We start from the raw sequence: 27,980 nt of genomic DNA on the forward strand, positions 1-27,980 counted from the left end.
ACAGTATCTTTAAAAACATTTTTATTACTTTCAAGTTTAATACAGTAATCTGCCAAGTACAAGTGCTTCGGCTTCCTTTAATGAATAGATACGTAACTTACATTTAAGGGGAGTGGATACTTCCAAAGTGCTTAAGTAAAAATTCATTCTCTTCAATAGTTTGAACTGTCTCCTCTTAATCTTGTCTAGAATAACTGATCTGAGGTTTTACTTTAATTCCTTACATTCTAAGAGACTGCCTTTTAAAGCACCATTTTCCATTTGGCATTTCACCAAGGTCTATGTCCTTGGAATTAGTTTCTTTATTGCTTCTTGTTATCAACAGGTGTTTACCTGAATTAAACTGCATTTGGTTTGATGGCTTCTTGACTCTAAATTAGCACAATTACACCCCACTCTGTATGGTATCAGTATCGTGTGTTGAAAAGTAGTTGACTATCACATTGAGGCAAACCAGGGGTCAACTCTCGCCAAGAGTTCTAGCACTTGAATTTTTAAAAATCCGGAACCATTTACACTGTTCTTGATGTAAAAGTAGCTAGGTCAAGTACGGCAGCTGAGTAGTAACTGTACTGCTTAGCATGTCTCTGTAGGTTTCCACTAAGTGTCTGAGCATTATCCATGTAAGTAATGGCTTGTCTTGTTTTACTAGAAAACATGAAAAATGGTTTGCGTTCATATTTTTCCAGGCCATTTAAGATTTTCAACTAATTATGCCTAATGGAGACTCAAACTATTTTCAGTTATGAGTCGATAACCACTTGACCTCAAAGGCAGTATGGGGAATAGATGAAATCGTCAATTTTTAATGAAGAGTCTTTGTGGGGAGAGATCCATTTGGATAAACTGGTCAATTGTCTTTGTCAATCTGTTCAAGTTATTTGGAGCTGGGTGTGATCTTGTTCTCATATTTGAAAGTGATACTTTTAGGTCACCAGGGTAAGTTTAGTTAGTTCTCTCCTTCATGATCAGTGAGGTATTGATCTTTTTTCTCATAAGGGTCATAAATTTGCAAAATTGTTGCGAAACTGAGCAAAAGACCTGCATGGGATAAAATCACTCACCACTGATGCCACCGGTATTTCTCGACAGTTATGGCTTTTGAAGTATTAAAAAAAAATTCAGTAAACAAAGTGAAAATTCAATTCCTCTGCTTACAGCAAACATTTAAGGAGCACCTGTTACAGTTTGATAACATTCTTGATGCTGTGAGCTTTATAGACTTTTTTTTGACTCCTCAGAAAGACTGAAGTGAAAATTATGTGCCAGATTCTCCTCTAAATAGTCCTAGTATGCAAGCCAGCAATCATGGCTCCCTCGTGGAAACGGTTATATGAAATTAGACTTCTGGATTTAAAGAGCTAGTAGAGGCTGCTAAATTAAACAAAGGGACAAACCTTCAAAAATGGCTCAAATGGCTCACCGACACACTCTTCTATTTTCCATTCCCTTTAACACTGAGGTAAGTCTAGTCCTGGACTGACTAAGGTGGGTTAGGTTTAATCTTCTAAGAAGTATTTCTTGGGAATGATTAGTAAAATTAATTTATCTAGTACCTCAAGTACCCTAAGAGATTAAATTTATGAAGCAGACCAAAGTTAACTTAAGACTTTCTACACCCTGGCTACTGTAACTGTAACTGCAAACCATACGTTACCTATGAAATTTATTTACCTTTGTATATATTATTTATTTACCTTTAGAACAATCAGCTCTTAAAGAAAAACATGATGGAAACACAGAAAAACCATTGTAATTGTGTTCAAACAGATCCCCACTCTATTATGAAGAGAACTGAAGCTTCTACGTGGCACCTAGCAAATATTTTACTGGAAAAAAACCCCAAAAGTTGGGCAATGAGACTCAAATAACTTAATTTAAAAAGCAGCATCTTTTTCTTAAAAAAAAACACCCCTAAAACCTTTACCACCCTGAATTACAAACTCAAGGCAAGCAGCTTAGTACACCAACAAGGACCAGTGTGATAAATTCTCCCTCATACCACATGCTGTCATCAGTCTCAAATAGGTAAAAGGCACACAACCAATGTAATTCTTTAGTTGCATTTTAAGGCTTTTTCCCCCTAGGAGTAAACTTTCACTAATTAAAATTATGTTCTCTAAACCCTCCCTTTGAAAGGATCTGCTATATTGATCCTTTAGGTCACCTGCCTTTATATTACTACATTTCAAATAAAATGAAGATAATAGAATTAGGGTCTTAGTAATCATAATGCTTTTAACTGGTGACAATAAGGAAGAAACCTATGGTTAAATATCCCAGAAATTTATTTAATGTTTGCTTGATACATTTTATATAGAAAGGTTAGGACTAGTTGCTTTGGGTGCCCCTGGTAAATCTCATGGAGGCACTGAACTACAGAGGGGTGCCAATCTGGAGACATCAGAAATGGAAATCACACGCCCCATTTTATGACTGTTCTTAAAGATTTGTCTCTAGTGAAATCAGGCCACTCCCTTAAAAAATGCTCAAGGTGTCAGAGCTACTGTGTGAAAACAGCTGACATTTAGGAGGGCATTTCACGTTTTGGTCTGTTGGAACATTTAAATACTTCGAAATAAAAAATATTCAGCTTTGAAGTTTTCAATACTGGAAAACTTTCAAGTCTAGGGTTAACAGCCAGGAAGGCTGCTTTGTGTTCCTTAAACTGGACTCTGTTGCCCACAAAGTTAATCTTCGGCTTTGGCTTCCATTTCTTCCGCATCGTCATCTCCATCCACTTCGGCATTTTCTCTCTCCAGCCTCTCCAGCTGCCTTGCAAGTTCAGTCTCATCTGTATCTGTGACCACTTTGGGCTGTGGAGGCAGAGGCACAATTTCAAAGTGAAGTAGTTAAACAGTACACAAATTCAATTTCAATAGTATTACTGCCTGGTATTTTAACTCTTAAAAAAACACTTTGCTAACAACTCTGCCCTATCCGTTCACTTTTGAGTGCTGAAATATCACCAATAAATTCCATGAGATAAATAATAAAAGAAATTTATAAGAGTAAGACAATACAGGAAAAGACAACATATATATTAAAACCTAATACATTTTCTGTAATTTCTAACAAGCTAGAACGGAAAATATATGAAAATAATTGCAGTGGCTGTATCTTTCAAATACACAAAAAGATGTCCTGTAAAAATGCATCTTCTGGCTTCAAAATAAATTACTTACTATTCTTTTCCACAGAAGAAATTGTTTTGAAAATTATATATGAAAATTAGTTTTTGTTCTTGTTGAGATGAGGAAAGTATGAGACTATTCTTGTTTTTAATTCTGAAATCAAATTTTAAGCATTCTACATTAAATTCTGGCAATAACCAATCACTTATTTTCATTGTCTATATTTTTTTCCTTTTGGGGGATCAGTGACCACAGTCCTGAATAACCATCCCATGAGAGTTCTTATTTACTTATAAACACCCTTTTAGGAACTCTCTGAGTCAATGATTATTTTATGCTTAGGGGAGTTGTAATCTTAAACGCATCTCATGTTTTAAAATGACTCCGATTAGATATTTTAGAATGCAAATCACTTAGATCGTTTAAATTTCTTAAGAACTTTAAGAACAAGGCAAAAAACCCCAGTATTGACCTCACCTCCATTTGAACATTGAAGACGCCCCTCTTTTCCTCAATCTTTTCTTTTATAACAGCCATAGCTTGGTTGAGGACAGAGAGGCCTTCTGTTCTCTCCAGGGTGGTTGTAGTCATTACATACCGAGGAGGAGCTATTAGATTAATCTAAGGAAGACAAAATTCAATTATGAATGTACCTATACCACACACAACAATGAGGATGTTCGAGAATCGTTTTGCTTATCTGCTTCTTTAACAACAAATCACCCCAAAACTTACTCCCAATTCTGCAGCACAGCAATTTGGAGTAGTTTGTTTAAGTAGCCAAAGCTAACTGATACTATGATCTAATCCAGTAGTATAAACAGGCTACTGCAATACCAAATATGAAGGATTATGACTTCTGGGTCTTTGGTGGCTAAACTAACTATAGCTATCATTGGCACAATGGATAATTTGTCTCTAAAATTCCTGTTTGGTTCCAAACTAAACTGATAGAAGAAATTCTTCTATGAGATTCTGAATAACAACCATCCAGTTAATTTTATTGCTAATGCAAGATTCAAGGCAAACATCTTGAAAGCTCTGTGTGAATATGAGAGAATAAGTTGCTCTTTTCAAGATTCTATGAGCATTATGGGCACAGTGACTCTTTACTGTAAAGTAGGCTTAGCACAGCTGGCCCCTTGGCACTAAATACCAACAGGAATCTCCATCCACTGTGACAGTAGCAGTAGCTACAACAAAAAGCCTACACATAATTGTAAACATCTCCTACAAATATCATATTAAGAACCACTTTTCATAACATTTGTTATGAGACATGATCATTAAAAAAATCTGGTTTGATTTGGTTTAGGTGATTTTGGTTTATCAGGGAGGGAAAAAACTGACTACTCACCTTGATGGGCATGGTTTCTGTAGAACAATTCAAACCTGCTCTCAGGGCTTCTTTTACAGCATCGATGCCTTCATAACCATAACAAGCCACTTCAATATCTAAAATTATAAAAATTCAAAAGCTTATACCAAAAAAATGCAAAAAATTTTTTTAGAGGTTTAAAAGAAATTAGAGACATGACAAATACACTAGTATTCAAATACGTATGAAAGCTTTCATCATCCTTTCAATTATCAATCAATCCCAGCCATTAATTTTCATAATTAAAAATATCTGAATATGCACTGAAATTGTATCTTCTCATTCATATCAAGCCCCTGAATGATGAAACTATAAAAAAACCAGAGAAATTTAACGAACACCTTGAATTCTGGCTATGTCTGGGTTAAAAGTCATGATTTCAACCCCTCTGTGCTTCAGTTCCTTATTTGTAAAATGGAGATGAGGAGTGTGATGAAGACTGAATGAAATAATAACCACAAATTGTTTAGAACAGTTTAAAAACTGCATACCCTCTGACCCAGCAATTCTACTTTTAAGAATCTGCCTTACCGAACACTTGTATAAATGGGTAAGTGTATGTGTATAAGGGTGTTAATTTGCAGTGTTTTTTGTAATACAGTTGACCCTTGAACAATACAGACTTGAACTGCATGGTCTGCTTACAAGTAGAATTTTTCAACAGTAAACACTACAACACTACACGAACCATGGTAGTTGAATCTTGGACTCAAAACCACATATATGGAGGACTAAGTTATATGTGGATTTTAGACTGTACAGAGGGTGGGCGACCCTAACTCCCCCACGTCGCTCAAGGGTCAACTGCTATAAAAAGACTGGCACAACCTAAACACTCATCAAGAGGAGACTGGCTTATATCAAGGTTTATCATTCTATGGAATATTACTTAGCTATTCAAAATGAGAAAGATTCCCGTGTTCTACATGAAAGGGCAGCCATGATACACCAAGTGGAAAAAGCTAGTTGAAGAAAATTTTGCATAGTATTCATCCTTATAAAAACATAAAAATTTACATCTGAATATAAACAGCATACATTCCTATACACCATATGTGGATAGGAAAAATCTCTGCTGAAAGAATATATTGCAAACTAACATAACAGTGGTTAATCCAGAGGCCTGGGAGGATGTTACTGGACTGCTGGAATTTTAAAGCAGGCACTAAAACAAAATAATCGCCACCCCCCATGCCCCAGAAAGCGGGCTAACTTAAGGTTAGCTGAACTCATTTACTTTCGTCAATATATATGTATTTTATAATTCTGTAAAAGCAAAGATAACTTAATTTCTTTAACTTTTCGTGTTATGAAAATCGTTTAGAAAAAGGTAGATGTTGATGTAGCAACATATTCTTTGGTGAGGCTCATTATGTAACAGCTTTTTTGGTACATGCAAAATATTTTAAACATCATTTAAAAAATCATTTACCTGCTCGAATTTTGACAGCCTGTGGAGTCAAACGCCTATTAATATTGTTAATGAGTACTTCCCGTTCATCTTCATTCAAATCTAAGCCATCCAAAATAGATGGGTCTCTGATAATTAAAAAAAAAACAACACACACATACACAAAACAAAATGTCAAGGTTACTTTACTGATAATTAGGACACCAAACATAATACCACAGAATAATGGTTAAGAGCACAGCCTTCAGTGTCAGAATTAGAGTTCAAATCCTAGCTTCACAATTTAATCACTATGTGTTTTTGGGCCTTTCTAGACCTCAATTTCCAAATATGTACAATGTGAATGAAAACAGTGTATCTCACTGGATTGTAGTATTAAATGAGATAATGCAAGTAAAGCGTTTAGGCCTGTATGACAAACAGAAAACATCCAACTGATTATTATTAAAGGAAAAATTTTAGAGATCTGGCTAAAGCAAGCAATTTAAAATGTCGCCTATATAGGCATACTTTGAAGATACTGCGGGTTCAGTTCCAGACTGCCACAATAAAGCATGTATAGTAATAAAGTGAGTCACACATCTGGTTTCTCAGTGCATACACAAGTTATGTTTACACTATACTGTAGTCTATTAAGTGTTCAATAGCATTATGTCTAAAAAAATGTATATAACTTAATTTAAAAATACTTTATTGCTAAAAAATGGTAACCATCATCTGAGTGTTCAGAGAGATGTGATCTTTTTGCAATAGTAACATCAAAGATCACAGATCACGGTAACAAAATAATGAAAAATTTTTGAAATATTGCAAGAACTACCAAAGTGTAACAGAGACATGAAGTGAGCAAACGCTGTTGGAAAGCTGGCGCCAACAGACCTGCTTGATGAAGCGTTGCCACAAACCTTCAATTTGTAAAAAAAACACAGTATATGCGAAGTGCAATAAAATGAGTTATGCTTATATGTCTCACATCCCACTATAATTAAGCATTTCCATGTAATTAGCAGTCCCTGATTCAAGGAGCTTAAAAAGAACAAAAACATGGAAAAATTTTTAAAAAAACAAACAGAAGTGCATCCCTGAGGGTGAGGAGAGGAAGATATTAATTAGTGGGGTCAGGAAGGGCTTCATGGGTGAAGTGGCATTTCATCTGACCCTTGTAAGTGCCACAAACAGGGACCACAGTCTTAGTCACTGGCATGTTTGCTGAACGAATGAACAAATGGAAAAAATGAAATGATGACTAAAAGAATGGTAGGATTTTAACGAGCTAAGGTAGAACTTAAAGTTTTAAGAAAGTTATAACTGAAAGATAAACCAACAGAAAATGAGGAAATGAGATAAACAGATGTTTCACAGAAGAAATACAAATGGTCAATAAACATATGAAATGCTGTTAACTTTACCAACATCCAGCAAAATGCAAATCAAAACAAGACACTATTGTACGTCAATCAGTTTGGCAAAAAAAAAAAAAAAAAATCTGAGATATATACCAAATGTTGATGAAGAGGGAATATAAATTGTAGAACCAATTTGGAGAGTACTTTGGCAAAACTAAGTAAATTTAAAGGTGCATATAATCAATCCTATGACCCAACAATTCTATTCCTAGGTATCTTAGAAATTCCCAGACATTGTACAGAGAGACATGTACGACATTTGTCATAGCAGTTTTGAAAAGTAGGGGGATAAAAGGGCGGAGGGGATTATGTAAAAATCTCTTTATAGAGGAACAAATAAAGCATATTCTCACAACGAAATACTATATAGAAATTAATATGCAGTAGGCATACATCTATCAATTTGGAGAAATTCTGGTCAATAATAGCATTATGAGTAAAAATGTACAGAAAAGCTTGTTACAATGATAAATTATTTTTTGTTTAAACAAATTATTTAAACATAAAAAAGATTCTATACATACTTTTCATAACCTACCCACACATGTATATGTATATAAATGATAATGATACATGCTAATTTCAGAATAGTGGTTACCACTGATAAGTGACCGGAATTCTGGCTTGGGAGGAATAAAATATCGTTTCCAACAATCTCAGAAATTATATTTAATTATTTAATTAAGAGAAAAAAAATGAAGCACATGTGGCACAGAATTATCATGAGTTAAATCTGGACAGTTGCAACATGTCTGATGAAGCAAGGAAAGAATGTGAACAGTGATGAGTGAATGTTAATTCGTTAAGATCAATGTTAATTTGTTAAGAATGTAACCTGTTATTTGTTAAGAATGCAGAGTGGTAACGGAGACGGGGTGGAGGCAGAAGCTAGAGAGGTAAGCAGGGCTGATAATGACAGCAAACCAAGGTAACACATGTACTGACTGAGGAGTCCAGGACTGAAGTCAGGGAGGACAGAAATACAAAGGAGTGCTTGATGGTTAATAGCATAAGCTCTGTAGCATAACTACAATGCCTGTGTTTGAGGCTCTACCATTTGGTAGCTGTGTGAACTTGGACAATTTAATCTCATCTCAATTTCCTCATCTATAAGATAGGAATAATAATGACACTTATACCATAGGTTGTTGTGAGAATATATAAATGTTAGCTGTTATTATTATTCTCACCTTTCCCACAAGGTGATATTTAAAAAAAAAAATAAGTGACATGAGGGGAGGGGGTAAACTAGAAGGTATTTGGAGCCTCTGATGAGTAGGCCTGATGGAGGTTCTAACAGTTCTAAGCCCCACTTGGCCATTCTGAGGGCTGAGGAGACCAATAACCCTTGGCAGCACAAGGGCTGGGAAAGTAACAATGCAGTGTTGAGGCTGCTTGTGAGGTATTAACATCTAGGAAGGACTGGGAGGTGCAGAAGTAGAGCAGTAAGTACAGAGGACTTAAGAAATCTGGCTGTTAAAAAGAGAGGACACAGTGCTTGTGACAGGAGAAAGTAGAGGGGAGGTTGAAAAGTTCATTTTTAGTATAAATGGGAGAAATCTGAGCATATTTTTATGCTGATGGAGCAAAACCAATAAAGAAAAAGGCTGAAGACCCAAGAGAGGGAATAGTAGATGGAAAGACATCCCTTAGGAATAGCTGGGCACAGGTGGTAAGATTACTTTGAGAGCAGGAAGGATCCAAATTCCAGTATGACAGGAGCACAGGAGGTAGTGACAGGTGGGGTGGAGATAAGTTGGCTGAGAAAGTGGAAGTAGAGGTGATCCTGTGCAATGGCTTCTACTTTCTTTTTTAGGTAGTGAGCGCACCAGGTGAGAGTGAGAGGAGAGGGACAGAGTGGGTATCTGAGGAAGAGTGTGGAGAAGTTCTAAAATAGCCAATCTAAGAATGAGAGGAAGTGACCAGGAGCAAAGAGAATGTGGGGCAGCAGTTAAGGCCCAGCTGAGGTTGGAGACCATGAATATGCAGTGGCACCAACCTGCAAGACTGTGGTTTTTCCTAGCAGCACCCAGCAGTCTACAAGTGCAGAGAAGGCAGGAACATCGCTCCAAGGCTGGATGTAACAGAAGGAAAAACAGGGCAAAACTCATGACACTGGCAAGAAAGTTGTTGAAATGATGGACCATGGTGTGTCTATGCTGAATAAGAAAGAGAAGGCAGGAAAGGGTGAAAAAGGGAGAAAAAAAAAAGGATTGGAATCAGAGCCTGATAATAATAAGAATTAAAACGACACAGAGTAGGACTAACTGTGGGAGCTGGAAGGACAGGAGGCTGTGGTGAAAGAACAGAATGTGTGAATTAAAGGTTTCGGAGACAGAGCAAATCCTGGTGACAGTAAGACCCAGGGTAAGGCTATATGGAAGACTAGCTAATGTGGCATGGGCTGAAGGTCTAAGGAACTGAGGTAAAGAAAACAAGTTTTAAACAAAACATCTATGTTGGCCCTGAAGTCACCTAGGACAATAACAAAACTAGGAGAGGAGAGTATGTAAGACAGTAGTGTGAGATGAAACCATATGGTTTACAAAACTACATAACTATGGTATACCAAATCATATAGGCTCGGCTTTATAGGACTGGCCCATATCATGGGCCTATTATACTAAAATATTTTAATCTAAATTTGGCAAGGACTTAATACATGAATGTTGTGCTATTAAATGTCAGGCTCTCAACTTGTGTGCTAGACCCAGCAGCTGTAGTATCAATGGAGAAGCAGAGCTAAGAAGGTGTTCTTACGAGACTGCGTGCTTAAATGCATCATAGGCACCGTATCCGGGTCTCTTGTACTTGTCATCAAAGACCCAAGCGGTCCTCTGGAACAGGCTTTCCAGCTGCTCGTCCTTGGTATATTCTAAGACCTCAGCAACATGCCGAAGAATGCTGTAAACCTAGAAACAAAATGAAGAGCTCAACAATTCAAAGGTAAGAGATCTATATTAAAAAAAAAAAGGTATTTTTACATTTTAGTAGATAGCATATAAAAACAAACGTTTGGTTAATTTGACTACACTAATTCCTTAACAAAAGATCGCCACACACAAATTCTTTCTCCATAGAGAAATATTCGCTTTTCCATAATAACGAACTCAAGTGGGTATAACAAGTACAAGTAGTATACCATTTACAACCTAAGACCCAGATCAAGTCAATTTTGGGACAAACAAACCTCTCTGAATATATTTCCTCAGCTGGAAAGGGAGATACTAGTATCTTTCCTTTTTACTGTAGTGAGGTCTTACGGATCAAAATGTAAGATAGTATTATTACTACTCCATAAGAGCATGGAACCTGGATGGAGATTTTATTATTTCTTTTGCTCTGTTATCATTTAACAATTATCCTTCAATCCTACCCACCTCCTACCCACTGCTGCCAAACTCTTTTCCTAATCTAAACATAAAAGGGCTTAAAGAAGAAAAAGAGTATAAAGAGGCCTTCATGTTAATTACACACAAAATCTGAGTGAGGAAAAGTACTAACATTGGCTATTTCATTCTATCGTCTTATTATCCTAATAAGATCTATTATGCTCATTTTACAATATCCTAGGGGAACAAAACAAAAAGGAAGTTTCCTTGAGCAGTGCTTCTCAGATCTGGACTTGGTGGGACTTGAAAGATTTGGGTAATGGTCTGATGGCTTTTAGATTTATACTCTCTTTTACTGGGGTTAAACAAGATTTAAAAAATCTTTTCTTCATGTAAACACTGTTTTCTTGGCATTTTAGCTTGAGGACAGAAACACACATGGCAGAGAACAAAAGACACAAGAGAAGGGTAGAGAAAACAGAACCAGTGGAAACTGCCAATAAGCACTGAGGATCTAGGGAATAAAGGAAAATCTAAATAGGACCAGAGAACAGAAAAATACAGAAAGATGAGAATGAAGAAATGACTGTCCTTGCTTTATTAGTGCTTACTGAGGAAATTACAGCAAAACTAATAAGAAAAGGAAAAAAACCAAGGCGGGTGAGGGGTGGTGTGGAGAACCACACTAAGTAACAGGCCCTGCCTTGCTTTCCTGGATTCAAAGACATTTTACAAACCTTTGCTCATTATTATTATTATTTTTTTTTTTGTGGTACGCGGGCCTCTCACTGTTGTGGACTCTCCCGTTGCGGAGCACAGGCTCTGGACACGCAGGCTCAGTGGCCATGGCTCATGGGCCCAGCTGCTCCGCGGCATGTGGGATCTTCCCGGACCGGGGTACGAACCCGTGTCCCCTGCATCGGCAGGCAGACTCTCAACCACTGCGCCACCAGGGAAGCCCGACCTTTGCTCATTCTTAACAAACAAGATCTGGTTGTCTCTGTGATCCTTATCCCAGAACAGAGCTGAAAATCAAAAACTACATGCTGCGACAAGCCCAATCAGCTGAAATCACCCATAGTTAATTTAACCTAAAATACCTTAAAAACACTAATGGTCCAGTACTGGTTTGAAAATATTACACATCAAGCAATGCTTTAAGGTAGTAACATCATGAGACAAGAACACTGAAGTCATACTCTTTTGAAATAAAGTCTTCAAATTGTTTTTCTATGTAACACAGAATGAGAAATGGTAATACTGTTACAGAAAATGTAGGTTTTGTTTCTGCCAGGAACACACCATGCAGATTATTTATTAAACACATCAAATAGTGGACTAATTTGATTAAAAAATCAACTTACAGTTTTGGATTTGGTAAATTTATCTTCACATTTGATTGCTTCCTCTGGAGAAACTCTTCTTTTTGACAAATCAATATATCCTATATGAGAAAAATTTGAAAAAATTATCTCTGTCTAAGTGCCAAAGAATCACTGTGACAATTTTTACCACCAGATTGTTGGGTTGGCATACCTACACTTATTCCCCACTAAAATCGTATCAACAAAATACTGCATAAAAAGTACAAGGTAAGAGATTTTTGTTTTCAGAAATGAATTTTTATCATCGTGTAACTGCATATTCTATTACCTTAGTGGAGGGGATAATTTTCAATTATCCAAATGAGAGCTAAAGCCAAAAGACACTGTATTTGTCTATCTGGCATCCATTCATCACAGGGTCAACTGCATTAACTATATTTTCTGTATTCTTGATGCTCTGACATTTGTGGCCTGGCTGACTGGGGAAGAGACTTCCCTGCCTGGCACTAGACAATTCTTAGAGTTGGCAAAGGTCTCAGTGGGAGCAGCCTTTTACATGCAAATCAACCAATCTAGAGCCCATACCTCCAATCATCTCATCAAAGTTCCACACAGCAGGCCAATATTATCCCATGCCCTAAACCGGCATAGAGCCAGGTACCAGACAACTAGGGACAGCCCCAATGCAACAAGCCCTGCCCAAACTATTCAAATGAGCCAACCCTAAACTGTTTATGCCGACCTGCCTTGCCTTTGTCATGGAAACCTCAATAAAAGCTCTGGCCTAGGCTTTCCCCTTGCTCCTTCTATCTCCTGATCAAAACCGGTGCTTCCTCATGTGGCTTTGCATGGCATGCTGGGTTCCCATCTCTTGGGAAACTTTAATAATAAAAATGTTCTTTCAATGGCATTGGCCTCTCCATGTCACCAGTCACCTCCATAAATAAAAGGCCCATGGGTACACAATGAGACAAGTAGTTACATGTATTTTAAAGAATTATGAGGGAGCTCCCCAATGCTCACTGCAGCACTATTTACAATAGCCAGGATATGGAAGCAACTAAATGTCCATCAACAGAGGAACAGATTAAGAAGATGTGGTACATACATACAATGGAATATTACTCAGCCATAAAAAAGAACAAAATAACGCCATTTGCAGCAATGTGGATGGAGAGACTGTCATACTGAGTGACGTAAGTCAGACAGAGAAAGACAAATATCATGACATCACTTATATGTAGAATCTAAAAAAAGGGTACAAACTAACTTATCTACAAAACAGAAACAGAGTTACAGATGTAGAAACAAACTTATGTTTACCAGGGGATGGTGGGGGGAGGGATAAATTGGAAGATTGGGATTGACATACACACACTACTATATATATAGAATGGATCACTAATAAGGACCTACTGTATAGCACAGGGAACTCTACTCAATACTCTGTACTGGCCTACATGGGAAAAGAATCTAAAAAAAGAGTGGATATATGTGTATAACTGATTCACTTTGCTGTACACTGGAAACTAACACGACATTGTAAATCAACTACACCCCCATTTAAAAAAAAAAGAATAAAGAGGGAGAAAATGGTTTTTTACGTTTACCCACATATTTTCCATTTCAGCCATCACAGTTCTTCAGCCTGAACAACTTCCTTTACCATCTCTTATAATGTAGGTCTTACCTGGTAATAAATTCCCCTAGTTTCTATTTACCTGAAAATGTTTTCATTTGATTTTTGTTGTTGAATATTTTCTTCAAATACAGAATTCTGGTTTGACAGTGTTCTTTCAGTGTTTTACAGATATCATTCAATGCTCTGACCTTCATTATTTCCAATAAGAATGCCACAGTAATTTGTATTACTGTTCCCCTACAAATAACATCATTTTCCTCTGGCTACGTTGAAGATTTTCTCTGTTTTTCAATAGTTTGGTATGCCTAAATGTGGTCTTAGTATTTATCCTGCTTCAGGTTTGCTGAGCTTCTCTAATATATAAACATTTTTCTTCCCCAGCAAATATGGGAAACTTCTGGCCATGGTTTCTTCAAATATATTTTCTGTTCTTTCTTTTTCTCCCCTTCTTTTGGAATAGATCTTTTGATAGTTGACAGGTTTTTTTTTTTTTTTTCTCAGTTCTTCAGATTGGTTCTTTTTAAATGAACTACCTTCAAATTTCAAGGAGCCTTCTGTTACCTTTTATCTGCTGTTAGCCCATCCAGTGAATTTTTTAGATATTATATTTTTCATTTCTATAATTTATATTTAGTTCTTTATGAGAGTTTCTAATTTCTCTACTGAGATTTCATTTTGTTCATTCACTATTAAGCATATTTTCCTAATATCTTTGAGCAGTTATAACATTTACTTTAAAATGCTTATCTGCTAATTCCAACATTAGGGTGATCTCCAGGTCAGTCTCCATTGATTACCTTTTTTGTATGGGTCATATTTTCCTGTTTCTTCAACTATTTAGCAATTTGAGTTGTATCCTTGACATTAGGAAATATATGTGGCACATTGTGAATTCCTTTAGGTTCCTCTTAGGGACACTGAATTTTTTCTTTTTTTTTTTTTTCTGGCTAATCCGCACGGCTTGCATTTCCCCAATCAGGGATTGAACCCACGCCCTCAGCAGTGAAAGTGAGGCATCCCAACCACTGGGCTGCCAGGGAATTCCCAAGGATACTGAATTTTTGTTTTAGCAGTTAGCTTGTTTGAATTCAAAACTATAAGCTCTGTCTCCCCAGATGGAAAGCAAACAAAATTTGTTTAGATTTTTACCCTATTGGGCTGCAGTCTACCCTGTATATTACTAGTTTCATGGGCTGGCCAGAGATTTCAGCAGAATTTATATATAAACTTGGGGGCTCTCCCTCTGTGTCTCTCCTTTCTCTAATCCCTATCACTACTTTCCAACTGTTGTGGTTGTCCAGAACTCTCATCTCTGGCTCTCAAGCCATTAAGACTGTAGGTTTTCCCCTAGAATTTTCAATGCCCTGCTTGGAAGTTGTCTGTAACATGCATTCAGTCAAAAAACTGTAAAATTTATCCAGTGCAGTTCCTTTCTTCCAAGTGTCAACCTGCCTTCAGTTTCAGCCTGCTTTTGGTTGCTCCCACTCTCCTTGAGTAATTTTTACCACCTGTTCAGATACTTGTTTAGGGTTTATAGCAGTTATGATGAATGGTTTATCCAATAGGACTTAATCTTCTAGTAACAGAAAGGATCCCTTCTATAGATCTTCTGCACTTTGCCTTTTTTCTTATCTTACCCTGGAGATCTTTTCATATCAGAATATTCAGATCCCATTCTGTATAAAATTGCCTTGATTGGTTGTGTCATGATTTATATAACCACAATTTAGATTGTTGTTTCTTGTTTTTAATTAACACTGTAAAAACAATGCTATTAAGAAAATAAATTTTTACATGTAAATACTGTACTTATACAAGTTTACCCTTTCACTTTTTCTGACGGCAGTTGAAAATGTATTTGATTCCTTTTTGTGTATATATTTCATATAATAGGAAAGCAATATAAGATAAGACACCATTCGAGGTCCTACTGGAGCAACAACGAAACACAAGTTTAAGGAATAATCTCAGTCTTCAAGCAGTTTAAAAAATGGAAGCTGGGGAGGGTGGCACAAGTAAGTCATATCAAAGCATTTAGAATAATCAATGTGCTAAGTGGTAGCACCACCTAAGGGGTAATACAAGCTGCCTCGAAAGTTTATTGTCTAAGATTATAATCAGAAAAGAAGTCAGTTATGTATAAAATTATTCATTTGCAGAAGTATCAATTAACTAGGTGGCTGAGGAGATTCAGAAAGCCAAGCTCAGTCAGGGTGACTGATTGGTCTTTTAAGCATGATGGTAACCACTTGCCTGAAACTAAAATCTAACAAACTATAGTAAGATGACTAAAACAAATTATCTTAACTATATTAAGCCAGTTGAAGACAAAACCTACTCAATGGTATTATACAATATATTTAGAAAAATTGTGTTCACAAAGGTGAAGATTTACATGGGGTCCAAAGAAGGGGCACCCAAAGAGTAAATAAATGAATACCTATTCATCTCTGCCAGAAAGATCCCATAGGATCTGGGGGTCACAAACATTCTGATTATCAGAGACATACAATATTGGGTTTTGGGTGTGTGTCTGCAGTATACTGCTTTTTTAAAGACATAAAAAATATTCCTAAAATCCACTTACCTTTGCCCAATTTCCATCACTTATTCAATAACCTGATTACTAATCTAACTCTAAATCAATAAAAAGGCACCTGACAAATATGAATGAACTAGTACTCTGGTTTGCTTATTTGTCTTTCTGAGTTTGGTGAGTTTGGCAATGAGTCAATTATCAAGATCCCGATAACCTCTGGGAATAAAATTCAAGTTACTTGGCTCACAAAAACTAGTCCTGGGATGTACTAATTAAACCACTACTGGGCTTCCCTGGTGGCGTGGTGGTTAAGAATCTGCCTGCTAATGCAGGGGACACAGGTTCGAGCCATGGTCCGGGAAGATCCCACATGCCGCGGAGCAACTAAGCCCATGCGCCACAACTGAGCCTGCACTCTAGAGCCCACGAGCCACAACTACTGAAGCCTGCATGCCTAGAGCCCATGCTCTGCAACAAGAAAAGCCACCGCAATGAGAAGCCCACGCACTGCAACGAAGAGTAGCCCCCGCTCGCCGCAACTAGAGAAAGCCCGTGCACAGCAACAAAGACCCAACTTAGCCAAAATAAATAAATAAAATTTAAAAAAAAAAAAAAAACCACCAAAAAAACCCCAAAACACTACTAACTTAAAAGGTCTTGTTTAGATGGTTAACTAGCACCCTTCTCTAACAACTCTGTACGTAAAAGAGTTTAAAGACAAAAGGAGGTGTTTTTTTTCCTTTTTTTTTTTACTTCAGTAGGCAATTTACAAAAAATATATTTTAAAATAAATCATTTTAAATCAAAAATTTCCAGATATAAATTATTTAATATATGAATACTTATATATTAAATATAAACTTATATTTAATAAGTAAATATAAATTTTTTAAATATAAATTATTTTAAATCTTTTTCTCATTTACCTTTTTCTTTGTCCACTCTGATAACAACCACACATTCATTCCTGCCAATTCGGATGAGTTTGTTTATAGAACGGATACGCCTTCTGGACAACTCACTCAGAAGAATCATGCCTTCGATGTTGTTGTATTCCAGCAAGCTGACATAAGCTCCCATTTCAGCAATGGACCTTACATTCACCATCACTACGTCATCCACCTCAGGAAATTTGTGCTGATAAAATCTACAACTTAGACCCGGCATTCTGCAATCTGAACAAAAGAATCAAGTAAGTGTTCAGTTAAGGTCAAAATGTTAAAATGTCAATTTTCCACATCTTGCCACTGGAAGAAGTTATTGGTTTTCTCCCCTCTTTAAACTTCTTAAATGGTACCAGAAAACAGAGGAATGTTCTGGAACCAAGCTTTAATTTTTATTTTGCTCCACATTTTTGTAAGGCTTGCATGATTCTCTACCATCAGTTTCAGAGGAATCATAAAAAATAACGACCATTTACAAAGTCCTGACACTGAAGGATTAAAGGTATACCTTAAGAGTAAAATATTATTTTAATACTTTAAGAAATAACAAATGATAGGAAGCATCACTACTATTATAAACCTGTCAGAAAAACTAAAGCTATTCTTCCTCCAAGTCAGCTAAGACTGGATATGTTACCGCCTGCTACATGAAGGGAAGACTCTTCCAACAAATTAAATCCTAACCCTAACCATATATCAAATGATATACTCTATTATTTATTATAGCCAAAATTATAGTATCACATGTCAAGACAAAAACAAAAAATTTATTAATCACAAAAGACAGTAATCTGAATTTTTTTCCTCTTAAAACAAACTTGAATTTAATTCACAACTACCATAATTTTTAGCTTCCACTTTTCCCATTACTCCCAAATATTCTTCTCTTTTGTTGAATAGTTATACCCAAGCTCGAGAACAGCTTTATAGATTCCCACTACTATAAAGTTCAAGTTTCTCTTAACCTCCACACATTAAATATATTTAAAACTACTCCCTTTGATCCACCCAACCTATTTTCAACACCACTCCTATTATGACCCACAGGCCTAAAATCATACCATATGTAGAAACACATTTTTAAAAGGAAGCTTTCAAATTAATCATAGTTGATAATTTTCATGTTTTTCTGCTAACCTTAACTAACTTACTATTGTCAAAGCTCAGAAGACAGGCAATAATAAGACCTAAGGTCCTATGAAAAATTTGTGAAACTTCACCTACTAACTTATTTTTTTTCATATTAATTGGGAAATAAGACTGTCATTACTTATCTTAAAGACAGAACACCTACATCCAGCTCATAGAACACCAGAGTTCTGCTTCAGAGCAGTTTCAGAACTTGCTACCTGCACCCACATGTTTCTTCCTAGTGGCTTACCCACTGATTTATACATTTTTCCACTACCTACAGGGTCCTATATTATCTGGCCACTGCCTATCTCCCTGAGGTATCACTTTCCTCCTAGTCTTCCCCATTTTATAGATGAAAAACATGAAGCATGGGTTAAGCATCTTGTTTTGTCATATACTGCTAACAAGTGACAGTCAAAATCTGAACCTATGAAGTTTGAATCCATAGTTTGTGTCTTATACGTCAGGCTATATTTTCTCTCAATATCACTGATAAATACATGACAATCAGTAAAACATCTTAAACAAAAAGCACTATCAATGTACATATTCAGTGCTGGAACATAAACTATAAATTAGTGCAAACTATTAGTATTAACCTATCCCGTATAACAAAAAATAAAGCTGCATATTAATAATAGTGGCAGAGATGTATTTCTCTTTGAAGCCTGACAAAACAGGGATTTAGCAAATAAAGGGAAGCAGACATTCAATTACCCACCAAGAAACAGCTGAGCTGGTTGTTTCATTTTTAAACAGGGCTTTTTTTTTTCTTGGACAACTGTTGTCAAATATCTGCATGTAAAGTACTAAAATTTGAGAGCTGAAAAAGTTTCAAACTGGATATAAAAATAAACGTTATGGAAATGTATGAAACAGTTTTAAGAGATTTAACAGGTGCTAACCGCTTTTACTCACCAAGTTTCTTCAAATAGTAAAGCCAATAATTTTGGAGAAGCAAGACTTAATTCAATTGTAAAAGAACATAGGCAATCGTGTAAAAGAATCCTGAAGGGAGATATGGATGCTAATGCTTCAGGAGGTACAAGTCTCTTTGCAATAGACGGTGTAAATAAAGGAATACTGCTAATGGTATGTCATTCCCAGTAAAAGACAAGTAATGGAGTATAAAAAAAATCTACTTTGCAAAAGAACCTGCATAATGGTTAACAGATTTTGAACCTATCTCCTTATTTATGGAAATATTATGCTAATAACACTAACTTTGAAAAAAATCAGTCAGGAAAATAGGAGTCACACATCAAGTATCTATCAGCCCTTTTACATAATTTTCAAAGCACTTCGACTTATTTTATTTTGCCCTCAATAGGGTCCTCAAGTCAGGCAAGTAGCATAGCCTGACTTTGGGAATAGTTCTAGACATGGGTTCCAGACTTCGCTCTCCTACTTACTAGCTGTGGCTGCTTGGGAAATGCATTCCCATTAACTGTAGTTTCTAGTGTGTGCCATGTACTTCACCGGTTTGTGGCGGGTATCAAATGAAATAATATACATGTGATAAAATTTGGAAAGTGTAATGTGCTATACAAATATAAGCTATTAAAAGGCAAAGGAGGTATCATTTCCATTTTGTAACTTAATTCATTAAACAATTATTATTAAAATAAAGTATTAAATGACTTCCTCAAAGACAAATGCTTACTAAGTACAACAGGAGCTAAATCCAGGTCATCTGACATTGACTCCAGAGTTTAACCCACAAAGCCTCAATATGTCAGAGTACTACAATACAGTATGTGTTCTCCAGTAAAGAACACACATCTTTCAAAATACATGAACTGAATTCCAAGATAATTTCAAATACCCTGCAATGTCAGTAATTTTGCCTGGTCAAACAGTAGGCAGGACTTCTTAAACCACTGCATGGTCAAGTCGCCATAATGGATACAGAAGTCCACATTCGTTTCCAAAGTAAAGTATGATGTGATAGAGGCAACTCCCGTGATCATTCTGATTCGGCCCTAACACTTAGTTACGTTCTGAATGCTCGTTTTTACTACATAAATGCTACACAAATAAAGCTTTTAAACTAGTTCACTGTCATTGAAATAGGAAGCACCCATCTCTAAAAACATTACTGTGCATCTTTTTGAGATGTTTTGAGAATCGCTAACTGTCATGTGGCAGCCAATGAACTGAGAAGAGGCAGTAAAGCTCTATGTAAATAATTCCAAACTGTTGAAAGACACAGAGTTACAAGGTTTTTTCCCCTTGGATAACAGCTTAAATCGGTAGAAAAAACAAGACTTCTTTGCTACACCTTTTCCCCAAGAAACAATGTTTCTTGTTAATGAACGTTAAAGTAGCCTAAGTTTGGGGCGCTGACAAAAGGGACCTGAAATTCCCGTATCTTATGTGTTTTAGTTCTGCTTAACCGTAAGATCACAGCGCGTATTTCTACAAGTCTATTCTCATCGGTGCTGAAACACGGCAAACCGATACGAAAAGTAATAAACTCTTCAGTAGGATCTTTTAGTGCCATCTTAAGGAGCGACTCACTCTCCAGAAACGCACCACTCCAGCAACACAGGGCGAAAGCAGCTTCGATTTTTTTACTATCACTTATCAGATGAACAAACTTGGATCTTTTTTTTAACCCAACTCTTGTCAATATCGTGGCCCAATCAACGGGTTCCTTGAAGTGCCAGGTCTGGTTACAATTGAGAGTATTTGCTGGGGCGGAAGAAAAAAAAAAAAAAAAGGATGGAACTCTCAGGCCCGGAAAGGGCAAAGTGTTCGCGTCCCGGGGCGGGGGCGTCACGGCATTCTCCCAAGGCCGCCCCACCTCACGGCGTCCCCACTTGAAGCACACTGAAAGGGCTGTTCAGTCACTCGGCCCGCCTCCCTTCACGAGAGGCCTCCGTTCGCACCATGACACCTCTGCTACACGGGGAGACCGACACGGAGCCGGCGGGCGGTGGCAGCTGTGTGCAGACACTTCCCGCGCAGGGACGGGAGAAGGAGGGGGTGTTAGCCCGGGGCCTACCCTCTATCGATCACCCATGTCACTGGACACAAGCAAAGTGAATTCCTGGAGAAACCGATCGGGGCGACTAGTCACCTGAGGTATGTGTGTGAATCCCGCACTGGTGTCCGGCGCCACGCTCTTCAATCGGAGAGACCAGACTTGATGCACCCGTAGCAGCCGCCGACTCTCCTCAGCGTGCGCTTCGCTCGACCCCACCGCGCATGCGGAACCACCTCGCAGCACGCAAGCGCCAACAGGATGGAGGCCCCTCTTCGTCACTGACCATGGAGTCCAGGTCCTCCGAGAACAAAGAAGAATGTGGACCTTAGGAGGACCTGAAAAGTACGTTTTCTCACTGTCTTTAGCTTTCGCTAAGTAACCTTCAAGGCGCAGGTAAGAGGGAGGACTCTGATTCCTTGTCCCTGAAAAATAAATCCTCTCTGAAATCTTTAGTCAACCATGAGGTGGCGCTGTGACCAAAAATGAAAAGTGGAGGAAGAGAAGGAGTGTACTCTTCCCTGTTCTTTCGCCTCGCCCTGCGCAGCCGCCTGGGAGCTGCAGACTGGGGGGGGGGGCGGGGGGGGGGCGGGGGGGGGGGGGCTAGAAGACGAACCGGAAATGAGAGGCGGTTCCGGGGTGCGCGCGCCTCAACATCCGGGCATCGCCTTCTTCCTGTCGCCTTCCCCACACCCCTACCCCCAACCCCTACCGACAGGAAGCGGAAGTTAAGAAGGCGTATCCTGGCTGCCTCTTAGCAACGCCAGGGGGTCACGGGACACAACCAGCTGACTCAGGTAGCGCTAGACTCAGTGGGTGGGCTTGTTGCAGCCACGATTGCCCGGCCAGGGACCCGGGCCGAACAGACATCGTCAGAATGTCGGCCAAAGACCGAATTGAAATCTTTCCCTCGAGAATGTAAGTAAAAGAATGGAACGAACAGGTGTTCAGGAAGACCTGCCCGAGCCGCTGTCCCTACATACCCTGGACCAGCAGCGGGGCTCCTTGTTTCCTGGGCCGACCTGAGCTCTCTCCAGTCTCTTCTCGTGAGTCCAGGGCGAGGCTCCCTGAGGGGCCCCTTACACATTCCTCTGAGTGAACCAGACTGGACAGGGCAAGTCCAGCTCGTGAGAACAGGCGCCCGGCCTGCTGGCTTTTGTAGAGATCAGCTGACTTTAGTCATTAATCGAGCCATTCATTCCATATTCCCTTATTGATCCGGACACTGGATTTATATAACTATGAATCGTCGCCACTCTTGCCCTAACAGGGCTCACAGTTTAGTGGAGGGATAGACAAGCGGACGAAGTTTGATAAATGCTTGTTTTTTGTTTTTTTTTTTGCGGTACGCGGGCTTCTCACTGTTGTGGCCTCTCCCGTTGTGGGGCACAGGCTCCGGACGCGCAGGCTCAGCGGCCATGGCTCACGGGCCCAGCCGCTCCGCGGCGTGTGGGATCTTCCCGGACCGGGGCACGAACCCGCGTCCCCTGCATCGGCAGGCGGACTCTCAACCACTGCGCCACCAGGGAAGCCCTGATAAATGCTTTGAGAAGAGAAGTCTACTGCGGTGGGAAGCAGGCTTCTAAACCAATTTGGGTGTTGAATCGAATCGCCCTAAAGTGGGCGTCAGGTTCGATCTTGGATACCCATACTCATTTTCCAAGATCCCCTGAAATGTCACATGTGGTGGGAAGCTAGACCTGAATTTCCGAGGCACTCCTTTTGTCTGTCACTGTTGCATGTCATTCAGACTTCTGTTAATATCACCCATCACATTGTAAAGTGCATATTTGTTTATGTATATTTACCACTGGACTGTGAGCTCTCTCCAGGATGAGAAGTGTCTTGATTATTAATCCACAGATGGTCCACAAAAAATGTTACTTAAATGAACCCATGCCGTGGAGTCTGTTCAGTTGTGGCCTCGTTTTCTCTTTGGGCCTGAATTCTTTGTCAGGAGAAAAATTTTAAGTTTTCTCAAACGTGCCTAACAACTTGTGGAAGGTGAAGATTGTTCTTATTTGCCCTCTCCCCCTCCCCCTCTTCCTTTTCCTCTTTTTTTCACTGAGGAGCAGAAAATCAGTTTTGGCTTTGACACTTAGATCTTTTGATTGTGGTCCTATCTCTCTGGGGGTGTTCTGCTGTTTTTCTTTATTTTGACTTTTTCTCAGAGAATCTGAGGATGCTTTAAAATAAGAGTTGTATTTTAACCCCCAAACCTAGATTTCTGTACCTACCTGGGTGGCTACAGCTTTTAATGAAATGAAGGGGATTTTGTTTGTTTGGTTTCTACCTTTGCCTATTGACTTTCTAATAGCTGTTAGTCCTAAGGTGGGAAGTAAGTCAGTTGTGGAGAAAGGCAGTGCCTGTGAAATAGATAAGGCTCAGGACTACCCTGAGGTAGTGAGGACTGTAGAACTCCCAGCACTTAAAGACTGACTCCATCCAAACCTCTGCCCTAAGAGACACCAGACTCTAGCATGGCTTCTAGTAGCCTAAGGCTATGTTCCTAGAATGACTCCAGCCCCTAGTAAAATGCCTGCTTGAGAAAACTCATCCAGCCAGAATTTACTCTTTGTTCTATGCAACACCTGAGACTATGCCCCTGACCTCCCTTCCTTAATTGCCTGCTAGCAGACACAGCTGGCCTGATGGCATTTCCAATGCCCAACCTTTTGGAATTTTTCTCTGACTCGCATCCACTCTCACTCTCCTCGCTCATTTTAAAATGCCTAATCACCTGTGCACAATCAGAAAGGAGCTCAGCTCTTTCCCCTGCTGTCAGTGGTTACTGAATAATATCTGTTTTCACAGTTTTAATGTCTGGCTGTGTTTATCTTTGCTAGTAGTTAGAATGTTAACATTTTGTTTTGTTTTGTTTTTACTTTGAGACTAAGAGGTGAAAATACACTCTTTGGGCTTAGACAAGAATGATAGGTTTGTGAATGTGAAAATTGCTATTTGAGAGCACTCAGCTTGCCGATTGAGAGGAAAATCAGGTGCAGGAAGTAACTGCTTCTCTAAATATTTTCCCCAAGGCTTATCAGCAGGTACTTTGTCATGTAGTCAGATGTTTTTGATTCAGCTGGAAGCAAAGTCATCATCCTAGCTGAAGGTCAAACATTTTTTGTAGGGCCAAGCAGCTCTGTAACTTGTAAAATAACAAGTGTTTAAAGAGCGAGGCTAGGAAACACACTAGTGACTTCTGTTTCAGACACTACTACCTTACAGTGTTATCCTGTGAAATGGGGCTGTCACCCACTTAGGCACCAGAGAGAGCAAAACAAGTTTAGAGTGGAAGCAAAAGAGGCATGACGGATTTGGAGTCAACAGAAGTCAGTCACATCCAGGTTCTCCTACATACTGGCTATAAGCCTTTGGGCAAGTCACTCTTTGAGTCTCAGGAATTAAAATTTGTCTATTTCATGAGAAAAGAAATTAAATATAGGAGGAAATTAAAATTAGCGTGGTGAATTCAGTTTTATGAACCAGTTCACCTTTTTACTGTAAACTTGCTGCCATTTGCAGTACTAGGACTTGACTTAAATTTGGTTCAACTCTTTGAGCCCAAAGTCTGGTGGTTAGTGTCAACAACACGGTACATTGGGGTGCATAGCTCTTGCTCAGGCTGGAAGCTGAACCAGCTTCACTTGGTTAGACCTCCAGTGAAGCTAGTCAGTGCAAATTCAGCCACTGATAGCTAGTTTTTCAAAGACAGAACTGTTCACCTGAATTATGTCCCCTTAATCTATAGGTGAGGTAGTATGGCACATGGTTGGGGTACAGTGGACCTAGGTTTGAACCTTGGTTAAATCCCTGGAGTCAGAAATCTGTTTCAGGCCTTGCTCTGCATTTTCTTCACCGAGTGACTGTGGGAAAGTCGTTTCACTTTTCTGAGCTTCGTTTTCCTATCTTTCAAGATAATGTCTAAAGCCCCTTCCAGCTATAGAATTATTTTAGTAATCTTTGGCCTATGGTAGAAGATTCAGTATAATCTAAGAATTTAGTCAGAAGTTTAGCAAAAACTATTTTGCAGTTGGTAATAACACCAGTCATATGAAATTATGTCCCCTTAAATCACTTTAGGTATGTTATACAATTGATTATTGAATCTTATTATCCTTTCTCATTATTAAATTTTATCTGGCATATGGTAGCAAGAATGGAAATGTCAATTTCTGCTGTTGCTTTCTTGACTTTGGTTTTGGGGTTTCTGATGAGAAAAGATTGAAATAGGGAGGTAAGGAGATTTAAGTGGCTTGTCACTTCTCAGAAGTGTTTACTTATATGTGTCATTTGTTACCTGGAGTCATTTACAAATTAGTAAAGTGATTGGTAGTAGAGTCTTAATTGATGATATCAAAACACTTCAATGCCACACTTTTAATGGAAAAAGTGATAAATGATTGTGGTATGAAATACAGAAGGTAAAACAGAATATAGTAGTAAAAAGTAAATCCATCTTTTTCACTCAACCTCACTTTCCAAAGGAAACTGTTACCACTTTCTGTGAACCTCTCTAGAACTATTCTCTTTATATAAGCACATTCATCCCTTACTGTGCATAACTGAGACAATGTAATATGAGGAGCACATGCAGATCTACCTTCCTCTTTTTTTTTAATGGCTTCATATCATTCTGTTGTATGATGAACCGTGATTTGTGGAACATTTAACTTGTTCCCACCCTTTTGCTATTATAAATAAGGCTGGACTACTCGTTCTTGACCTTGTACATGTTTTTGTGTACATGTGGGAGTAAATCAGGGGGATAAATCCCTTAAAGTAGAATTGTTGGTCCTGAAGGTAAATGCATTTCAAATTTTGACATATATCATTGGACAGATTTTTTTTTCTTAGTGCATACCTAATGGAAACATATACTGTTTTAACTCACAAATCAAGTAATTATTTAAACTATGCTGGTATCATAAAATAGTTCTAATAAATATTTATTAAATCATAATAAAATTTATTAAATTATTAACCAATTAAGTAATATTTATTATTATAATTTATTAAATTATTAATGTTATTTATTAACTTATTTATCAAATTATTAAGTTCTTATTAAAGGATTGTTTCTGTTTTAAATAAAAAAGACTTCTTATTTATGGAGCACTGAGGGTGGAAATCTACAGTATTGAGAAACCAATTAAGCCTGTCAGTTACAAATGGTATATATTCTTGCTCTCATGACATCAAGGAATTCGCATAATTTTAACACCATATTGGGGAAGTATTTTTATTTTAAATGTCTTTAACTTTATTTACATAGGGCACAGACCATCATGAGGGCTCGGTTAAAAGGAGCACAGACAGGTCGAAACCTCCTAAAGAAAAAATCTGACGCCTTAACTCTTCGATTTCGACAGATCCTTAAGAAGATAATAGAGGTAGAGTGAAGTTTGCTTAGAATTGTATTTATTTTAGAAGTGTCTATGGAAAATCCAGCACGACTGTTGGCATTTTAATTAAACATTTTTCTTTCAAAAGTAAAAATGCCATTGTAAATGTAACAAGTTTCAGAAAGTACATTTAATAAGATTCAAACTCTTTACTCTTGCCCCCAAACCCCACTTGATCTGCTCTGGCCCCTGCCTGCCCCTCTGATCTCATTTGGAGCTTTTTTTCTAACATCCTCCTCTAGGACCTTTGCATTAGCTGTTTCTAATGCCCGAAATGCTCTTTCCCCAGAATTTATTATAACTGTCCTCTGGCCTGTCTGGTAACTTTCTACCCACCTGTCCCAGTTTTTCTTCTCTTTCAAAAAAAATTATTGTGTATTCTCAAACATTAAATATTCCAGATTTTAGAATCACTGTGCCATTAGGATTTTGAGAGCAGTATAGTGAATTTAAAAGATTAATTTGAGCAAAACAGCATGGACTCATTCAGGAATAAGGTCGGCCCTTCAGTAAAGATTCAGTTTTCTATTTCTTAGTGCCTTTGTTCCAGTATTTTAATTATAAAACTCATGGTTTTGCAACATTGTTAGTAACCATAACCAAAACTGTTCAAGCAAAATTGGATATATTTATTTTATTGTTACCAAATCAATATTTACATGTACACCTGGTGTAAAATACTGATGGTTGTTAAAGGAACATGATTATGATATGATTTTTCCCTGTAAAAAAACTTGGTTTTATTGGCTGTTGGTTTTTGCTTTTCCAGACTAAAATGTTGATGGGTGAAGTGATGAGAGAAGCTGCCTTTTCACTTGCTGAGGCCAAGTTCACAGCAGGGGACTTCAGGTAAGAACATTTAAGTGGGGTGTTTTGAAAAACAAAGTGCTATCATGTTCATAATTTCATGTAAAAGCCTCTTTTAATTTAAAAAAAATACATAAGCATTAAAGACAAATGATATAGTAATAATAAGAACACTTTTAACCCCATCACCTTAACACTTTTGTGTTTATTACCACCCACGTGTATCTGTTACATAGTTGCAGGCACAGAATACTTAATATTTTACAGTCCATTTTCATTTAGTATTGTATCATAAACATTTTTCCCTATTTTCACATAGCTGCATAATCTTTAGATGTATGATAATGTATTAACGTTTTCCTGTAATGGTGGGCCTTTGGGTTGATTTTCAGATATTTGGATTATTAGAAAAGGTGCCATGAACATCTTTATGTATATATTTTTAAATTTCTGTTGAATTATTTCCTTAGGAGAATTTTTGAGAATGGAATTGGTTGTTTAAAGGGCATGGACTTTATGGCATATGTCAATGTG

The 27,980-nt window shown here is 37.9% G+C and overlaps 2 protein-coding genes across 2 annotated transcripts in view; one reads left to right on the forward strand and one right to left on the reverse strand.

Moving 5' to 3' along the window:
• On the reverse strand, nt 1-22,280 carry EIF2S1 (eukaryotic translation initiation factor 2 subunit alpha). Its single transcript, XM_079915071.1, has 9 exons — nt 22,215-22,280; nt 21,328-21,569; nt 17,094-17,342; nt 12,026-12,105; nt 10,090-10,241; nt 5,945-6,051; nt 4,492-4,589; nt 3,612-3,755; nt 1-2,816 (listed from the first exon to the last, which is right to left on the reverse strand). The coding sequence occupies exons 3-9, from the start codon at nt 17,332-17,334 to the stop codon at nt 2,691-2,693; spliced, it is 948 nt and encodes a 315-aa protein (XP_079771197.1). The 5' UTR covers nt 17,335-17,342; nt 21,328-21,569; nt 22,215-22,280; the 3' UTR covers nt 1-2,690.
• ATP6V1D (ATPase H+ transporting V1 subunit D) overlaps nt 21,955-27,980 on the forward strand; it is a 12,759-nt gene continuing 6,733 nt past the window's right edge. Inside the window, exons 1-3 of the mRNA XM_079915072.1 lie at nt 21,955-22,149; nt 26,510-26,627; nt 27,409-27,488. Coding sequence (XP_079771198.1) covers nt 22,109-22,149; nt 26,510-26,627; nt 27,409-27,488 — 239 coding nt within the window. The 5' untranslated portion in view covers nt 21,955-22,108. The remainder of the gene's footprint in view (nt 22,150-26,509; nt 26,628-27,408; nt 27,489-27,980) is intronic.

Source organism: Stenella coeruleoalba (assembly GCF_951394435.1).
Source record: "Stenella coeruleoalba genome assembly, chromosome: 2".
NCBI classification, from domain to species: domain Eukaryota; kingdom Metazoa; phylum Chordata; class Mammalia; order Artiodactyla; family Delphinidae; genus Stenella; species Stenella coeruleoalba.